This window comes from Ammospiza caudacuta, chromosome 2 (assembly GCF_027887145.1).
Source record: "Ammospiza caudacuta isolate bAmmCau1 chromosome 2, bAmmCau1.pri, whole genome shotgun sequence".
In the NCBI taxonomy this organism is placed as follows: Eukaryota; Metazoa; Chordata; class Aves; order Passeriformes; family Passerellidae; genus Ammospiza; species Ammospiza caudacuta.
Window position 1 is genome coordinate 93,850,579 of NC_080594.1, and position 18,827 is coordinate 93,869,405.

The 18,827-nt window shown below is 37.8% G+C and overlaps 2 protein-coding genes across 3 annotated transcripts in view; both read left to right on the plus strand.

The window, feature by feature from the left end:
* Nucleotides 1-5,964, plus strand: part of RGPD4 (RANBP2 like and GRIP domain containing 4) — a 33,432-nt gene extending 27,468 nt beyond the window's left edge. For both annotated transcript variants that reach the window (XM_058825356.1, XM_058825360.1), the window contains 5 exons: nt 474-572; nt 742-884; nt 2,438-2,711; nt 2,831-3,165; nt 5,387-5,964. In XM_058825356.1, the coding sequence (XP_058681339.1) occupies nt 474-572; nt 742-884; nt 2,438-2,711; nt 2,831-3,165; nt 5,387-5,692 (1,157 nt within the window). In that variant the 3' untranslated portion in view covers nt 5,693-5,964. The remainder of the gene's footprint in view (nt 1-473; nt 573-741; nt 885-2,437; nt 2,712-2,830; nt 3,166-5,386) is intronic.
* Nucleotides 5,965-9,037: 3,073 nt separating this feature from the next.
* Nucleotides 9,038-18,827, plus strand: part of CCDC138 (coiled-coil domain containing 138) — a 29,139-nt gene continuing 19,349 nt past the window's right edge. Inside the window, exons 1-10 of the mRNA XM_058799885.1 lie at nt 9,038-9,088; nt 9,757-9,835; nt 10,563-10,678; nt 11,340-11,524; nt 12,520-12,678; nt 13,833-13,952; nt 15,394-15,471; nt 15,550-15,660; nt 17,811-17,966; nt 18,702-18,818. Coding sequence (XP_058655868.1) covers nt 11,384-11,524; nt 12,520-12,678; nt 13,833-13,952; nt 15,394-15,471; nt 15,550-15,660; nt 17,811-17,966; nt 18,702-18,818 — 882 coding nt within the window. The 5' untranslated portion in view covers nt 9,038-9,088; nt 9,757-9,835; nt 10,563-10,678; nt 11,340-11,383. The remainder of the gene's footprint in view (nt 9,089-9,756; nt 9,836-10,562; nt 10,679-11,339; nt 11,525-12,519; nt 12,679-13,832; nt 13,953-15,393; nt 15,472-15,549; nt 15,661-17,810; nt 17,967-18,701; nt 18,819-18,827) is intronic.

Genomic DNA, 18,827 nt, shown 5'->3' on the forward strand with positions numbered 1-18,827 from the left:
GTCAGGGGTATATGCTGAGGTTTTTTTGTAGGAAGCTATGCTTTTCTGTGGATCAGTTTACCAAGCATAGTTGCTGTCATGGGGAGTAGTACCAATACTGAATTAGAAACATAGGTACTAGTCTGGTAAAAATGTGTACTTATCAAATTTTGAGTTGAATTTTGCTACAACAAAACAATGCTAGTGTCTATTGTGTAATTTAAATATGATGGACTTTCATTAGCTTACTGTTAAATACCACATGAGCTCTGTGGATTGGCATTTAAGTAGTATGCTGAAACTTGGAGTCTTGGGCCCATTTTTCAAACCACAATAGATGGTCATTATGACAAGTGTCATTCAAACTTTAAATTTATTGGGAGGAAGGAAAAAATGCTGTAGTCAGTTCTCCAGTTTATTCTTGTGACTACATAAATGCATTTTCTTTAAGAAGGTAGAGAAAAATCTTTGACTTTCTCCTTTTTATTTGATAGAAAACAGAATCATCTCATTTGGTTTTGGCAATACCACAGGCCTGTCATTTGCAGATCTGGCATCCAAAAGTTCTGAAGACTTTGCTTTTGGCTCAAAAGGTGAGTTCAGCTAGTTTGAGACAAACCTCAGCTGGACTTTTGCTTCATACAATATACCTTTTGTGTACAAAATGTCTGCTGATCATTAGAAACAATGATTTTTTGCAAGTTTTTGTCAGAAAGAAAAAAAAACTACATTAATTTTAAAATGTCATTCTCTTAATTGTAGATAAAAACTTCAAATGGGCAAATACAGGAGCAACTGTGTTTGGAGATACAACTCGTAAAGCAGATGAAGATGAAGGTGGTAGTGATGATGAGGTAGTACATAGTGATGATATCCACTTTGAGCCAATTGTGTCCTTACCAGAGGTAAGATGATTTCTGGAATATAAAACAACAATTAAGATAACTATCTCTGCTAACATAGCAAGCTTTAAAATGTTTTGCTTAACTAGCTTTGCTTTCAATGTTGCTGTGCCTTGTTCTGCATGTTTTACACTATGTTGAAGCACCTGTTGTTTTAAATCCTAGTACAGCATAGCCCTGGGGAGGTGTCTGGTGCCTCAGTTAAAATCTTCAAGTGATTTCATTGTAACTTGACTGAGAGTTGATGAGGATGCAGATTTGTACACATACCTCATAAAAGCTAAGCCATTTGTATAGCATAGCTGAAAATCAGCAAGGGGGAACTGAATAACTGCTAGTGCTTATACAACTCAGCTGTGGCTTTGTATCAGTGACCTGTAGATTCAGTTCTGTGAAAGCTATGCCAACTAAGAATCTTTAAGCTAGGCAAGAAATTCCTAGAATCACTAAGAAAAAAGATCTACAATTAATGTCACCTGAAGGCTAAGGGAACTAACTTTTTTAGTTTGAAAATAAATAGTTTTTCAAGAAGTAGGAGAAACTTCAACTTTGAAGGTAAAAACAAATGAAGACATGAATAACTGTGTGAACTTACTGAGACTTCACACAGTTACTCATGTCTTGATTTGGTTTTTAGCCTGGTAACTATTTCAGACTCTTTTGATGATACCTTCATATTCTCTGACCTTTCTATAAATAATAAAATTTAACTATAGATTAGTACAATTATTGAGCAAGGCAAATAGAGTACAAAGGAACTATATGTGGTGTCCTTCAGTTTGAACAGCTGGTCTGATCTATTTTGTAACATGCCTTCAACTTCCTTCTTGAAAATTTGGTGTGCCTTTTCTCATTTGTGTGTCACATTATGACTTCTATCATGCTTCTCTGCTTCCCTTTTTTGGTTTCACAAACAGTCTTTTGTCACACATTTCTTAAGCTCTCTCAAGTGTTCATATCTTTGGAGAATTGCTAAATAAAGTGGAGAGTAGAGGCTAGTAACTGCATATATAAAGTGAGGTGGAGATACGTCTGTCAGGCTGAAGTTTTGTATATTTGGTGTTTATTCTGTTCAAATGCAAATATCAAATTCTTTAACAATGTGCTAAAGATAACTCTGGAAATTGTAACAGTACTTGGTCTTCACTTCTCAGTGTGCACATCATTCAGCAAACCTGAAACTTGGGAAACTTGCCAGGACACTTGATAAAGTCATGGGTTTTTGTTAAAAGAAAAGAAACACTTAAACCATAAAGAAAACCCCAACCAAGCAAACCACTCCCAAAGCAAAACCAACAGACACCCACCACAACTACATGTAGCATGGTGAAGGAGGATTGCAGTGCTGTAATTGCTCTCAAACAGTGGAATTTGTTGGGCACTTAATTTCTGAAAATGTTTTACCCGTTTTGGTGTGATGAATGGGGTGTTGGTGAAAAGAACACACTGAATAATTTTCCACTGTAATATGTCAGAATCTTCAGAAGTGTATGTAATAATTATTTAATATCTTTGTAGCAAATGGCAGGTTCTCAGTCTACTGTGCTGTTTTTTAGGTGGAGGTAAAATCTGGAGAAGAAGATGAAGAAATTCTCTTCAAGGAGAGGGCAAAACTTTACAGATGGGACAGGGATGTTACTCAGTGGAAGGAGCGTGGTGTTGGAGAGATCAAAATTCTCTTCCATACACAGAAGAAATACTACAGAGTCCTAATGAGAAGAGACCAAGTTCTTAAAGTTTGTGCCAACCATGTTATCACCAAAGAAATGAACTTAGTGCCCTCTGATACATCAAACAATGCTTTCATTTGGACAGCCACAGATTATGCTGGTGAGTTTTTTCACGTGGTCTTTGTTTTTTTCTAGGTTGTCTATAGTTTCTGTGTTTTGTTTTTCCCTGTAGACTATTACAAGATGAAACTAAACAGGCCTTCTTGGATTTATTTTCAGATGGTGAAGTAAAAGTAGAACAATTTGCAGTCAGATTTAAAAGCCAAGAAATGGCCAATTCTTTCAAGAAGATGTTTGAAGAATGCCAGCGAAGCTTATCGGAACTACAGAAGGGGCACTTGTCCCTGGCAGCAGGACTGTCAAAGGACACCAACCCTGTTGTGTACTTTGAAGTTTCTGCTGATGATGAACCTTTAGGGCACATAACCATGGAGCTGTTTGCAAATATTGTACCTCGAACTGCTGAAAACTTCAGAGCCCTGTGCACAGGAGAGAAAGGATTTGGATTCAAGAACTCCCGCTTTCACAGAATAGTCACAGACTTTGTGTGTCAGGTAAGGATAAAAGGAAGACTTCACTGAGAGAATGAGATGCATCTTGACTAACAATGGCACTTCAAAAAATGACTTATACAGAATAGCACATTCTTGTTGGCAGCATGGATCCACTGTGCAGGATAGTCTCATCTGTCCTTTCCCTACAAGGAGATAAGAAATGGTGCAAGCAGCACATGATACCCTAAGATGCTTTTCACCTGTGCCTACCAGTGGCCTCATGTTTCAGTGTTTGCTAGTACTGTCATGTCAGGGTGAAAGAAAAAAAAGAGGGAGGTGGAGTCCTCTTACAATGGACAAGGGGCCTGTTGCTGAACAGGAACACCAAGGAAAGTAGGTGTTCCCAGAACTACCATTCATCCTTCTCTGTCCAGAGAAGAATTTCTGTATGCTCACCTGTTAAGAGCACTTACTTTCCAGGCTTATCTTGGACTTTGAAGTACACTTTATATTTCAGATAACATGCATTTTAAAACTGACATTTCAAGTATCACAGATGTTAGATTTCAATCTAAAACAAGTCTTCTAGATCCAATGACCATGTAGTGGCTTGTTTACTAAAACATCAAGTTTTGTACAGAGAGCATTATCCTGCAGTATATCTGTAACCCCTGGTGGACAGTGTTGGTTTTAAACCTCTGTGTGCATTCAGTAGCACTGGCAAGTTCTTCATAAATGCTGAAGGCTTGGGAGATTGATAATAGCTCAGATGACCTTTCTTAAAATTCTCATCAATAGTTCATTTGGTTACTTGGAACAGGCAAAATGAACCAACATCAGTACATGCTATGCTAATCTGCATGTCACTACATCCCTGAAGATGAGGCATGTAGATGACTTTCTGCAAGCCCAGATGTGTACAGTAGTACAGGAAAATAATACACAAAAGTAATAATAAGGACATCAGCCTGTTGGAGTGAGTCCAGAGGAAAGCCAAGCCTTTTAAGAAGGATGGAGCGCTGGTCCTATGAGGAAAGGCTCCGAGAATTAAATTTGTTCAGCCTGGAAAAGAGAAAGCTTAAGGGTAATTTAATGGTGTCATTCCAGAGCGTGAAGAGAGCCTACAAAGAAGCAAAGAAGATGGAGGGAAACATTTTACAAGAGCATGTAGTCACAGGACATGGGGGAAATGGTTTCTAGGTAAAAGAGAGCAGGTTTAGACTAGATGTTGGGAGAAAGTTGTTTGTTGTGAGGGTGGTGGGACACTGGAACAAGTTGCCCAGAGTTGTTGTAGATGCCCTATCCCTGTCAGTGTTCCAGGCCAGGCTGGATGAAGCTCTGAGCAGTGTGGTCCTAGTTCTAGGTGTCCCTGCCCATGGCAGGGGAGTTCTAGATGATCTTCAAGGTCCTTTCCAATGTAAACCATTCTGTGATAGTATATGAATGGCTTGTCACCAGAATAAAATATTAGTCTGTCTTTTGATTAGCTATCTACATGGGTCTGAAGTATGCACTTAATGGTTCTTTTGTTAAACCTTTGTGCCTTTCTGATAAACTCATTTAGGATTTAAGCTTATTTCAGGGTATGCTGCATTCTAGAACGGAGCAGACATTATTTTAAAACAGTTAACTGTACCATGTGTGCCTTGACAAAGTGAACTTCCCTCACATTAGATGTGCTAGAAGATTAAATGTGATTAAATGTGTTTGCTCTGCTTTGCCTGAACTTTCTTGAGGTACAGTGAGAAGCTCTTCAATGGGAACTAAGGCTGTGCAGTTTGCACTGTCACCTTCATGTGTATACTCAAATTTATCAGGAGTTTGCTGCCTTCCAGAAAGATAAGACACACACCATGCTGCTCAACCAGTTGCATGGCAAAGCTGTATGGAATTATTGGTCACTGCTTTGTTAACCTTTGTCAGGTGATGAATTCTGTGCCTGCAGGGACTAAGCAAGGATCTTCAGGGAGATAATGCAGGTCCAGGCAACTTCCAGGGCCAAGTGATGCAGGCAGCAGGAATGACAGGCCTAGAGGAATGTCACTGTGGGGAGCAGGATCTTCTGTGTTCAGAATAAACAAGGGATCCACCTTCTACTACTGCTTCCCTTACCACGAACAAACCTGCTGAAGCTGGGAAGCCCTACATCTAAGGAGATACTGATACTTGTAAAAATGAGTTCTTCCAAAACAAAGTCTTTACTGTTGAAAGGAAGTATAACTTTTGGGCTGTGTTTTGGAACTTGTCAGTTAATGCTGTCTGGTTGTTTGTTTTTTTTTAGGGAGGAGATATAACTAACCATGATGGAACAGGTGGACGGTCGATTTATGGAACAGCATTTGAAGATGAGAATTTCATAGTGAAACACACTGGTCCTGGATTGTTGTCAATGGCAAATAAGGGCAGGGATACAAATAATTCTCAGTTCTTCATAACACTTAAAAAAGCAGAACACTTGGACTTCAAGCATGTGGTATTTGGGTTTGTGAAAGATGGAATGGATGTTGTGAAAAAGATCGAATCCTTTGGTTCTCCTAAAGGGCTAGTAAATGGAAGAATTGTCATTACAGACTGTGGGCAAATATAGAATTATTTCTTTGACTATACAGATGTTTTTGCAGTATAAATCAGTACTTAGATGTTATTGACTAATTATTTCAACTTCTTAAAATGGACACTTCTGATGTATAAATGTAAAATTACAGGCTATAGTTGAATTTTTTATGTGTTCTAATTGATTTTTTTGCATGGTAAATAAAGTTCAGGCACTGGCATATTTCAGGTGTATTTGTGTTATCCTGACATATTTGTATTAAGTGTCAAATTTTAAAAATTAAATCCTAGTCTTGTTAAAATAAATGTCTTGTCTTCACTTTGGTTTGTTTAAAAGAAGATGACTTGCATAACTTGGTTCTTGCTCTCATGAAGCTCTTTTGAATGTGCAGATGATAGATGCAGATTGCTGGACAGTACACTGAAGGCCTTTGAAAGTTGATAGGTATTGCAGCATGCAGAAAGCAGGCTGCGCCAGGTAGATGTTGATTTGTTCTGTCTGCATAGTTTTTAAATGATTGATCAGTGTTGTGCAAGAGCAATATGCCAACTTTTTTTTACTTAAACTATTTCTAAGGCACTTGGCTTAATGAAAAACATCTAGTTAACACTGGGATTTTACCTGACATACATTAAGTATAACCTTCTGACTCTGTTCAGTGTTTATTAGCTGTGGCCAACTTCTCTGACCTTGCTGCAGGCTCCAGCTTGTGTACTCCAGCGTGCTCGTATCTTTTACCACTTTGCCTGTCAAGAGTGAGTATGCATGGGTAAATGCAGGGTGTATTTAAACTTACAGTCCATACCTCTCCTATGGGCAATACCCATTAAGATTTGCTTTCTTTGGGGGGTTATTTATTTATTTTTAAAGGATGGCAGTAATATGTCTTCAGGTGTCCTGGGGGACTGTACCCCTCTCTACACCCACTCAGGTGCCTGGAGCTGGGGCTGGTTCGGCCTCTTCTCCCAGGCAACCAGCGACAAGACAACAGGTCACAGACTTACCGAGGGCACGTTTTGGGAGGGCAGCAGGAGCGATTTCTTCCCAGAAAGGCTGATTGGCTTTGGAATGAGGGACCCAGGGCTGTGTCCTGGAGCTGTTTAAGAGGGTGGCACTGAATGGTCTAGTTGCCAGGGTACTATTCGGTCGTGGGTCGGACGCGCAGTACAAGGGTGAGGAGGAGCGCTGTGTTTGTTGACGATGATGATGATGACGATGCTGTGTGCCCGCCCCGCCAGGCCCATGGCGACGGCTCCCCCTGCCCGGCTGTGCCCGCCCGGGCCGGCCCCGCCCGCGGCCCCGAGTGCGCCTGCGCGGCTCGTGGCGGTTGGTTCGAGCGCGGCGGTGCCGCCATGGCGGGCCCGGGGCCCGGCCGCTCCGCCCCGGCGCTGCAGCGGCGCTGCCCGCAGGGGCCCGCGGGGGTGAGACGGGGCTGGGGCGGGCGGCCCGCGGGGAGGAGGAGGCGGCACAGAAAAGCCATTTCTTCCTCGCCGCGTCCCTGGAGTGTTCGGAGAGATGGAGGGTGGGGGGCCTGTCCGCTGCCTCGGGGTCCATTGTGAGCGCCGTGCTGCCGCTACCCGGGCAGTGCGGGACCAAAGTGGGGTTTGAACAGAGCTGAGGACCTTACGGGCTCCTGCTGCTCCTGTCCCTGACCCCGCGCCGAGGTGCTGAAGAGTCGTCTGTGTCTGAGCAGGACGTTTCGCTGGAAATTGCAATTCTAGATTCTATGCGGTACCAAGGCACAGTTTAGCTATGCAGGTTTTGCTTAAGAGCTGGTCCCTGCCAGCTGAGTGTGAAAATGTGTGAATCCTCTTAGGAGTATATTAACCTTGTATGAAATATAAATAGTAAGAAAAATGAGTTATCTTTTTTTTTTATTTTTTGCCCTAGTAATGGACAGCCTTACTTAGAATGCATTAGATGTGTTGTGATTTTTCTGTTGTTGTTTTTTGGGTTTTCTTTGTTTACCTTAGTGATTAGCTCTGTTGTGAGAGAGTGGGAAATTGTTCCATATCTAGTCAATCAGGAATCAAACCCATGGTTTATTAGAGACTGCTGCAGTGACCAGACGGTAATTTTGGTGGGTATCAGTCCCTTGCCAAGGTATGGCAGTGTTATTTTACACCAGAGAAGGCTGGATTCTTTGCACTCAAATGAATGAAGGAACTGTATTGTGGTTCCTTTCTTTTTATTACTTGTGCTGACAAGTCAAAACTGGTCTGCCTAAGAATTCAGCAGCAAAGACCCTTCACCCATGGTGGTGTTTCAAAAGCCTTTGATATTTAGTAGAAGGAATGCATGCTGGCCAGGCACCTTTATTTTGCCTGAATTTTGCTTATCTTTCAGTGAAACAAATTTTTGCTGTTGTTTTTGTGCATCTGTATTCCCTGGGTCAAATGCTTCCAGTGTGTCTGGGGATAAAAGGCCTTAAGTGCTCAGACTCATCCTGCAAGGGGAAGTAATATAGTGGAGTAATACCCACAAGCAACCAAAGACTGGGGAGATTGAAATTGAGTTAGGTACGTAGTTGGATTGGGATACTGAGTTAGTCCTGGGAACCATCAATGAATACAAAACCCAGCCTTTTTTTTCTTAGTATCATGCCAGTTTAGGATCAGGAGCCATCTCAAATGTGATGTGAAGATTTTGATCTAAAATCAGGCTGTATGTGCCCTTAGTTCCTGCTGAAGGATTTGCAACTTGAATAGCATTTGATCTAGATTCTCTGGGGAATTTTTCTTGGGGAATATTTGAACTACAGAACTCTACCTTAAAGAAAAGTAATTTTAAAAACTTATTTTTACAAGACTCTTGCTGAGACCTTAATGCTTGCAAGGAAGAAATGTTACATGTGTTTGTGTGTTTTGTTATTTATTAAAAAGTGGTTATTCAAGGGTAGGAAAATACAGCAGTTGGTCACTTGATCTAGAACATAGCAGAGAGATGCAGTGAAACATGTAAGAACATGAGAGCTGCCTTGAGTCTGATATTTTGTAATATACATTTAATTGATTTGGGTTGTGGCATAAAATATCTGTCATTCACTTTTTTAGTATGTACTTATAAATTAGTAAGAAAAAGAAGAGCAGGAAACTTTGGCCTAAAAAGCCTAGATATGAAGGTAGATGGCACTCTTTCCATTATTACCTAATTCTACTTTCATGCCTTTATTTTATAGTGCTTTATAGTTTCTCAAACATTTTAACATAGAACACTAAAAGTATTTTGTTATTAGACTGTAGAGAATATATTTGCTTCTTTATGTTAATATGAGGACCATTTACATTTATGTATTTAGAAAACCCCCCCTGCCTTTTCAAAGCCAATAATTTATAGTAAGAATGCAATGGTTTTGTGCTTTCTTATAGGATTGCCTCTCAGGAGCATTGCATACTAAATGTAAAAGCAGAAGCTCCCTAGTTTACAAAGGTAATACGAAGCAATGGTGCTTTGATATCTTTTACAGGGAAAACATATACTAAAGCTGCATTGTTCCCAAATTTATTTAGTTTTGTATTTTCTCATTTTAAATAGATAGGTAATCTTGATCAGGGCATTGTGATACCTGGGAGCCAACCTGGGAATTATGACAAGTAAAGAGTGCAAAGGATGTTTTGGAGCAATGGTTCACAGCCTGTTTGTCTTTAAGTCCTGCTTGAGTTAGTTGTAGCAGTTTACTTCATAATGCATGTGTTTAGCTTTAATTTAAAGATACATAAATGTTTAATATCTAGAACGCATTTGGTCTCTTTCAGAAACTGGAGCATGGAGACAGCTGGTTATTTGTCAGATTTCAGTGACAGAAAAATTTCTATAGGCAGACAAGCTCTAAAATTTCAGAAAGACAAATTGTGTGAAAGCTAAATAATTCTTACTATGCCTTAAGCTGTTGTAATTAAGTTCATAATTCATTGGGCTGCATCAATGGTGGTTTTGGTTCTTAAACCTACATGGCAAGTCCTTCTAATAAGTCCTTATTGATTTCTTAATGTCAGCTTCTCAAATGTGAAATACAATTGTTGCAATTTTATATATTTCAGGTGTCACTGACAGCTCACTGAAAAATATAACTATTTCTTTATCAAATTGTTCCTTAGAGTCAGAATTTACTGTAGCTGGAAGAGAGAAGAGCATCAGACCTAGTGATTTCCAGAAAAGTTCAAAAAACTGTGATTGGTAGGAGGTGTTTTTATTTCTCCTTTATTTTTATTCCTCATAAAAGCAGGGATAAAACAGATGTATTTGGACAGTGTAAAAGTTGCTTTAAGCTTCTTGTTTTCTTGCTAAGTAAAGAACTGTTTGTAGTTAATTTATGTGATCCATGAGGATGCTGATTTTGATGAGGAATATTGTTTCACTTTCTAATCTAATTGGTGTATGTTGGAATTGCTAAGGGAATACAGGAATGACATTAACTTAACTAGGTGATAAAAAATTAACTAGGAGGAAAGTGAATAGCCCAGACTGATAAACAGATTTATGTTTATTTAGAGATAATTCAATTCCAAATGCCCGGAAATCTCTTTTAAGGGCTATTTTACACCAAATAGGAAAATACAACTTAAAAAGGGGAGTTGTATTTTTAGTTCTCTGGGAATTTGGTGGTTTGTGGTAAGAGGAAGAGTGCTGGTTTTACCTGTTACTTACACGTGCTTACAGCGTGAAAAGCCTAGTTATTGTAACAACTTCTAAGTCAGCAACATGTAATTTCTGTGGTTGAGATTTGTGAGTAACAATGCCTTTCATCCAAATGATTTAATTCTGCTATTTGTTATCAGTAAAATATCAAAGTCTTACATTAAGCAATGTTTGCCTTTTTATACAGACTTGTTTCAGTCTCTGTTATGTATCATGTTAGAAAGGAATTGAGTAATTTAAAGTTAGTGCTCTTTTGTACTTCTAGTTTTGATGATGAGCAAGATTATTTTTGTGGTTCAAGTGGTCTAGACATAGAAGAAGACAGCATTATTTGCTCTGAAACTGATGCAATTCAAAATACCGCTATATACACGGGAGCAGGTAATAAAAAATTAATTTTATACATTCTTACAACTCTCTGTGAAGTATAACACGTAACTTTAAAAACTTCCTAGTAAATGTATTTCTATTCAGTTCAGAAATACACTAGTCACCTAAAATGTATTTTAATGTGGAGATTTTATCTTTCACAAGAGTACTTTCTTTAGAATTATTTTAGGAGGTTCAGGCATACTTGAAGCAATACTAACGTTATTTTCTCATGTGGCATCCAGTAGTTTCTTAAGTCTTGTCCTGTTTACTTAGATGTCACCCTAAGGTCTAATCAGCAGCAGATCACTTACCTGAAGCCCCTACAAAAATAATAGGAGATTTTGGTGACATGATTCAGTCTGTGCACAGATTCTATACAGATATCTCTGGGATTTCTATATTGCAGTGGAGGGCATAGTGTTACTTAAAAAACTGTTGATTCTTGGTCAGTTTGAATAAATCATGGAACAAGAACTTGGATCAAATCTCTGTAATTCTTTAGATTACTTTCATATTCTTTAGATTATTTTCACATTTCACATACATCTCTCTCTGTACTTGTAACTCTGAGTTCCTAGAACACATTTTTGCTGGTTTAGTACAACAATCATATCAATATTTAGCTAGGTCTGATTTTTTAATGTAAAATGCATTTTTATCCTGTCCACAGGCCTCACTTTACCATCTAATTTGGCTGCAAATACTCAAGAAAATATGGACCAAATTAGCAACCATGGTTTGTTAAAGAAAATTGTGCATGGAACTGGTGCTCAGGCATGCAATAGGCAAGGTTTAATACCACCTCACATCAGTCAGATTTATGATGAATTATTTGTCATACATCAGAAGCTCCAGGTAGGAACTGGAATCACCTTCAGATTTTTGTTGAATATTGCTATGAATATTCTCACTTTGGAGAAAGAAATTGGAAATTAATTATATAGTAAGACTTACTTATATATTAAGCTATTATTTTTTACTACTACTTTGTATTAATCACAGTTACTTATATTCTAAATCTGTTTCTCTATCTTCCTCTTCCCCTAGATTAATTCAGTGATTCAGTAATGATGCTTTGACTTGAATTTTGGGTAGACCAGGTAGATGGGTAGGTGGGCAGATTCAGCTTGAGGGAGCTGGAACCCAGTGTTTCTACATCCAAGACTGTCTCCTGACACACTGTATGTGTAGAGGGAAGCACTCACAACCATTGCTTCTCTTGAGAACATCTGAAACTCTTCTCCTGACTCTAGGCATTCCAAAGTGCTGCCTTCGTGGCCTCCTCTAAATCCCACCAGCTTATCTCCAGGTTTAGGCTACTAATAGAAGAACCTCCTATATGGTTTTACTCTGTAATAGTTCCTAAGCTTCTGCTGGATTCCCTGCCATAATTGTCTTTTCCAATATATGAGATAAAAATAATTTTGTATATCTTTTTTTCTTCACTGCTTTTTCAGGGATGCTTCTCACTAGTTGAAGAAACAATATCATTAATCTAGTGTTCAGCACAGACAGTCACATCAGACTCTGTTCTGTCTTACAGTTAATACCATTATCCAAATATTTTGAAAGCAAAAGCCAAAGTTTAATTTTCTGGAGCATTAATGTAGAGTTGAATTTTGCATTTTGGGAGGCTGAGCAATTCCAATGCACATGGAGGTCTTTGGGTTAATGTGGGAGGAAACTGAACAGAGGTGGCTGCCAGGATACTTTGTATTAATAAGCTCTTGTGTAACTATAATTTCACAAAGAGCTAAGCATATTTCTGGGATAAAATTTTAAATTCAGCATAATTTGGGAACACTTCACATGGGTTTTAAAGTAGCTTAACATTTTTTTTCTTGATACAGAGAGAAAGTTCAGCACAGCAGGAGTATGCTCTGCAGCTGCAGAAACGAGAGCGTTGTCTAACAGAACAAGAAACATTGTTTTTTCAACACGAAGCAGCTTTGGCTAAAATAAGAGGTGTTGAGGAAGAAGTTCACACAAAAGTTGCAGCTATAAAAGAGGTGAAATAATATATTTAATGATAGATATTGCTCTATATGCCCTTGAACTAATTTGTAGTTACCTGAAGCCACCACGTTTGCTGTAAATCCTGCTTATTTCTTTGAAGTCCTTGAAGTCCCTAAAGGAAAGATTTAAATTAAAAGTACTGAACAATATTGCTAGAATTTTTGTATGACTTCTGTTTCAGAAGGGTGCATTTACTTGTCTGATGTGTAGTACATTTTCCAGTTACAAGTCAGAAAAATGAGGTAAATTTTTTTGTAAAATAGTGAAAGCTATGTGACCCTTATTAGAGAAAAAATGTGGTCTATCTGTAATTGTAAGTTAAATGAGTATCTTTGCATTAGCTGTAGTTGCAGTGGATTTCCTTGGGAATGCTTTAAGACACATTGAGATCTTCTGATATAGCACCTATTGTGGAGAGTACTAGCAAACAGAGATTCAAAAAGTTTGGAGGAAGACCAGCCTAACTTTGGGGGGGTAGAAAGAAAGAGTAGTGAAGAAGAGTGAATTCATGGAAGGAGAGAAATGAAAGCTAGAATATTTTCAGAAAAATAAAACCTTGCTATTTTACCAAATCTGAGGTACTTAAATTGAAGGTCCAGAGAAGATTAAATATAAAACAAATTTCAGGAGTAAGAGATGAACAGCAGTAGATATGCAGGTTTCGTAATTCATATGTTTGTTTTGTAAACCAGAGCCCCAGTCTCTACAAGGCATAGGGTTAGTTTCTCACTCTGTGTGATTCAGAGTAAGCAAAGCCAGAAACATGAGTTGAAACTCCAAAACACAGTCACAACTTTTTGTAAATATTTGGAAGAGTGAGCTGTAAGTGAAAGCTTTGTCATTAATTTTAGTTCATAAACCCATCCCACATCTGAATTGTTTGAGAAATATACATATATTTAGTTGGTCTGGGCAGAATAGGCAGCAATAGGAGCTATAGGCTGTGCATGTTGCTCTCAGTTTCTGTATAGATCCTTCTTAATAGGCAGTACAGAGATTGTTTTTCTCCCTGCTGACTAAACATGTAAATTTGAACATGAAGAAATTCATATTAGAACGTTTGTCCAACTCTTAACACTTACCTGGAACTTATTGTTTCTTGAATAGTCTCTTTTAAAACATGTTCTTAAATTTGGTATTTCTACAGCAACATGAGGCAGAAGTTAAGCAGCTGACAGAAGCCTTGAGAGAGATAACTAAAGAAAATAGGAGGCTGAAGTCATCATATGACAGCTTGAGGGATGTGAATGACTCTTTAAGAAAGCAGGTAAACTTTATTATTTCCTGTCATAAATAATTCTACAAGCTACAGTCAACAAATATTTGAGCAGCTTGAGTTGGCAAAATTGCTTACCTTTTGTTTCTCTAAGTCAAGAATTGTATGAATGACTGAAAATATATTTCTCACCTGTTTCTAGTACTTGAAATTTAGCCTTTCTGGTCTTTTACACTATACAAAGAAGTAGGATTTATTCTACCGACTCACTAGCTACAGCTAATTGTTAGGAAGGGAAAGTCCATTGAGAATGGATGGAGAGAAAGTATTTTGTTCCATTTTATAATGGAATCCACCCTGTGCAGATTTGTTGTGCCAAATTGCTATGCTGATTCTACTAAATAAAAAGTAGAATGATTATTTCTAACTTCATGTTTGGTCAGTATTTTCAGTTCTTTTTGCAAATTGTAATAAAGGCAGTATTTTCTCAATTTGTAAACTAGAATGGTGTGTTTCATAGTAATGCATAGAGTAGGAATTTGTCTCACTTGACTTTCAAGTCTGATCTAAAATGGTGATACACAAATTAACTAAATTGTTTGAGCATTGTTTATTCATTGACCTAATTAATGTTCTGATCATCTGAATACAGTAAAAATCTACAATAGAGTCTTATTCTTTCCCTTTAGAGGGTCAGACCTAACTCTCAGGATGTTGATAGTTCTGATGCAACCCATCTGTCTTGTTATTTCCTCTCACTATAAAATCTTTGCATTTCTGTGCAAACTGAGGGCTTCTGTGATGATCATGCTGTTAATTGTTGTATGGAGAAAGTATGGGTTTTGTTTATTTAAATAGAGGTTGTAATTTTCCTGATCTTTTCTCACCAAGCAAACTGGTTTTTTAGCATGGTCAGCAACCACCTTCCCCATTAACAAGACTATGATTAACATTCTTGAATTTGTGCATTTTTGTCACTTCTTCATGACAAGTAATCAAATGTGAAGTGCATGTATATCTAAGAGTGCCATTGTAGTGCTTATTCTTCCCCTGCACTCTGAAAGATTGCACTGCAGAGATACTGCTGCTGTCTTATTTATCCTGGAACTTATCCTTATTTATTCTGGAATTTTTCCTTATTTATCTTATCACCACAGAGGTGATAAGAGTCTAACTCCTTGGAACTATTCAAAAGCTGTCTGGACATAGCAGCCAGACATAAGCACTACACTGACACTTCTTCCTGGCCCAGCTTGAGCTGGGGGTTGGACCAGGTGTCTTCCAGAGGTGCTCTCAAATCTCAACCAGTCTATGATTCTGTAATTTGTTGAGGGAAGTGAATGATGATTTTGTTTCTGTCACTTTTCATGATAATAAGAAAAAACTTAAATAATTTAGCTGCTCAGCAAAATTAAGTTACTTCAGTGTGATAATTAAGTCAAGGTGTGAGTTTTGAATTTACAGACAGTTTAATATTTTTTCCTTCTTTCAGTTAAGTGATGTAACTGAGTTGAACAAGAAGTTGGAAGGTCAAGCACGAAAAGCAAAAGCTCGTTTAGAAAACCTACAAGTAAGGTTTGTTCTTACATGTACCTGCTTTTATAATAGGTAGCCAGTGAAATATAATTCATTGTTATATTTTGTTTAGAGGAAGCATGAATTTTCAAAGGTATGGAAATCTAATGATTTGTGTCAAGTGATGAAAGAAGGCAAACCTGTGAAACAGGAAAAAGTGATGGCAAAATCAAGAACTGCTACGGTAAGAATTAAGACGAAGTCTTGAATGTTTTCATTTGGAAGATATTAGACAATGTAACGTTTTCTCTGCATCTGCTAGAAATTGCCAAATGTAGCATTTTATGAGGTACATTATGAAGAGAAACAGATTATACTGGGGGAAAACCCACACTTAACAAAGAGTTAACTTTGTTGCTAAAAATATGTCTTGCATTTCATATTGCTTATGTGTATGTGTATATTTTTCTTTATATGGCAAGTTTTCCTCCTCAGATCATGTTATCTTTCATCTGCCAATTAGAATTATAACCTGCATCCACTGTCACAGGTTTCTTTTGCTGCATCAGAACACATCTTAGACTCATTCTGGTTACTGCTACAGTACAGCAGTATCCTTATGAGTAACACCAGGTAAAAAGTAGTCTTTCAGAAGTATCCAATAAAGAACCTTAATCTTCTAAACCAAAAGCGGTATGCTGCTATTATTTTTTGGAGAAATAATCTTTAGTGGAGGATTGAGATTAAATGCAGTGTTATTCACAGTTCCAAAACAATCACCTTTTTTCCTTAAAAAAACCTTCTTACATCACTTAATGAAAATCTTTCGGTCTCCATGTTGTTCCATTTATGGTATTACTTTGCCAACATCTCCCAGCTGGTTATGCTTTTTTTTCCAGCTAGAGGTAAACTGTGAAATGAGAAAGATATTCACACCACCCTATCTAATTGATCTACAGTGAATGTGCTGTCCACATATAGCAAACAAAGTCTCTCCATATAGGTTTTAGCATACTTTGTTGTACATGAAATACAAATAGTATCAGTGGTTATAGTTCTGAGTGAAGAGGAAAAGAGTTATCTGAAGGTAGATAGAAGAAAAGTTTTGATGTCTTTAGGGAATTGTTCATGCAGTCTGTCTTCAGAGATCTCTGGATTTCTTTTGTAGAGTATTTAATTGCAATGTAGTAGAGCCAAGATGAGAGTTTCATTAAATCTTTGTTCTTTTTTTAAACAATACTAGTTACCCAGTTAAATTATCAACAGTGGATTGCATGAAATGAAACGAAGTAGGTCTAGTATATTGAAATAAGAATTTCCCACACCCTTTAAAGTGAAGGACTTTAAAGACTTGTTTTCTCCTGTATTTCATTTGTCCAGAATTATAAAGTGTAATGATTCTGTATGAATTTTTTTGCAAGCTGTTTTACTACCATTTAATCAAGTACAAAATAAATTATGGGCATATGTTTTTCACACCAAGAAATCATCACTATAGGTATTTGTTTTGCACTGGGGAGTGAAGTGTGAGAGAAAGAGAAAGAAACACTGCAGGGTTCCTTCTGGATCTTTGTAAGAAAGGCTGACAACAAATGGCTTCATTAAATGGCTATTAAAATAAGGCAGAGTAAGAGGAGGAATATGGGGAGTGAGCAAATCTTGTGTCCCTTTAGATGCTGGGAATATTGTGTTTGTGCAACATCAAATGGAGCCCTGGTGGACTTTGCCCAGGGCGTGCTGAGCAGAGCCTGTCCATTGAAAAAAGCCCCTCCTTTCTGGCCACTCAACATATATATCATTTTACATATCTTGCAAGAAAACAACTCTGTTCATGAAGGACGTTCATGGGAGAAGAACTTGTTGCCCTTTTAGACAAGGCCAAGGCCAGGCAGGATCAGCAGTACCAAGAGGGAGCTGCCTGAGTTTACCCTGCAGCCAAGCACAGGATAAACTGTGCAGGTGGTTATCTGTGCAGCACAGCACAGGCTGCACTGCTCGAGTTACCTGTGGTGTGGGTCTCTGACTTCTTGATGTGCAGGGGTCTCCCAGACAGGACTGCCACCCTCCCACCTTTGATCTGCCTACAGTTTACCTTTCCCAGAGATGCTGTAAGGTACAGTTCCATTCATGCTATACAGGCTTCTCAAACCCTAGGTACCAGGGCAGCAGAGCACACATGGCCTGTTCAAGATCACTGTCTGCTTGAATGCATTTTCCACAAGCCCACACTACAGTAACTCTCAGATTTTATCAGGCATAAAATTCTCATCCTTTCTATTATGCATAATATTTCATAGCTAATATACTGTCATGTGTTTCAGTCTGTTACTATTTTAGCTTAGAAAATGCATTAAATTGAAAGCTGAAATATCTGATGATGTGAATATATTACAGCTACCATTGAATTCACAAGTCTATGAGCTCTTAACTTATCTTATGGATTGGATCTCTGACCAGCATCTTAGCAAAATAAAAACACAAGAAGAGAGTCATAAACCTAGGGTTACCCAGAGCTCAAAGAACTTCTGTACTCAGGAAAAGTGTATGAAGGTAAAGGGGTTTGGACTGTTTGGGTTTTTTGCTTGTCTTAATGTTTTCAGATTTCACTGTGTTTTAAATGATTCTGAGAGTATAACAGGTCATCATGTAATTAAAACAAAATAATTGTTAGTAAGTCAGTATTCTCACTGCAGCAGTGAGATATAATAGATAATTTTTCATTTGTAAAGCATACAGATAATTTTTAATAAAAAGTGATATCCTGTCTCAACCTAAGAGCTTCAGCATTTTATTTCAAGTGACTTCTGTGAGGTGATAGCTTGTCTTTGTGTTTTATGTGTGATGCATTGTTTTACGGAGATCAACAGGTCAAATTTAAAATAATTTTATGCCTATTTAAATACTAAAATTTCAATTTATCACCAATAAAAGGTGATATTATGCTGTATTTCAACACCTCTATTGTTTTTTCTTGTGATACCAAGATTTAGAAATCAGTGAGGTGTTCAGCAAATTAATTTTGTTGTATTTATTTATTATATAAAAGATTTGTAGTCACTGTGATTTGATTTATATGAGATTAAGCTCACATGTATCTCCACTCCCACATGTAAACCTATGTAAAATTTAACACCTGTGTATGCATATAATTCTGGTGGCTGTACTGGATCTGCCCAGAAACATTTGCATATGTAATCTGATAAACTCCAAGAGAAAGGAGGTTTGTTTGTTTTTAGAGAATAGTTCATATACTGCATGTAATTCTGGTTTTGTATATTTTTGCAGCTTTTGCCTATAGCTGCTGAGCAGCTCCAGTGGATGCCATATGTGAATCCTAAACTGCACGTGTCTGTGATTAAATTTATTTACTGGTCTATAAGACAGTTAGACACTGATACACAGGTAAAACAA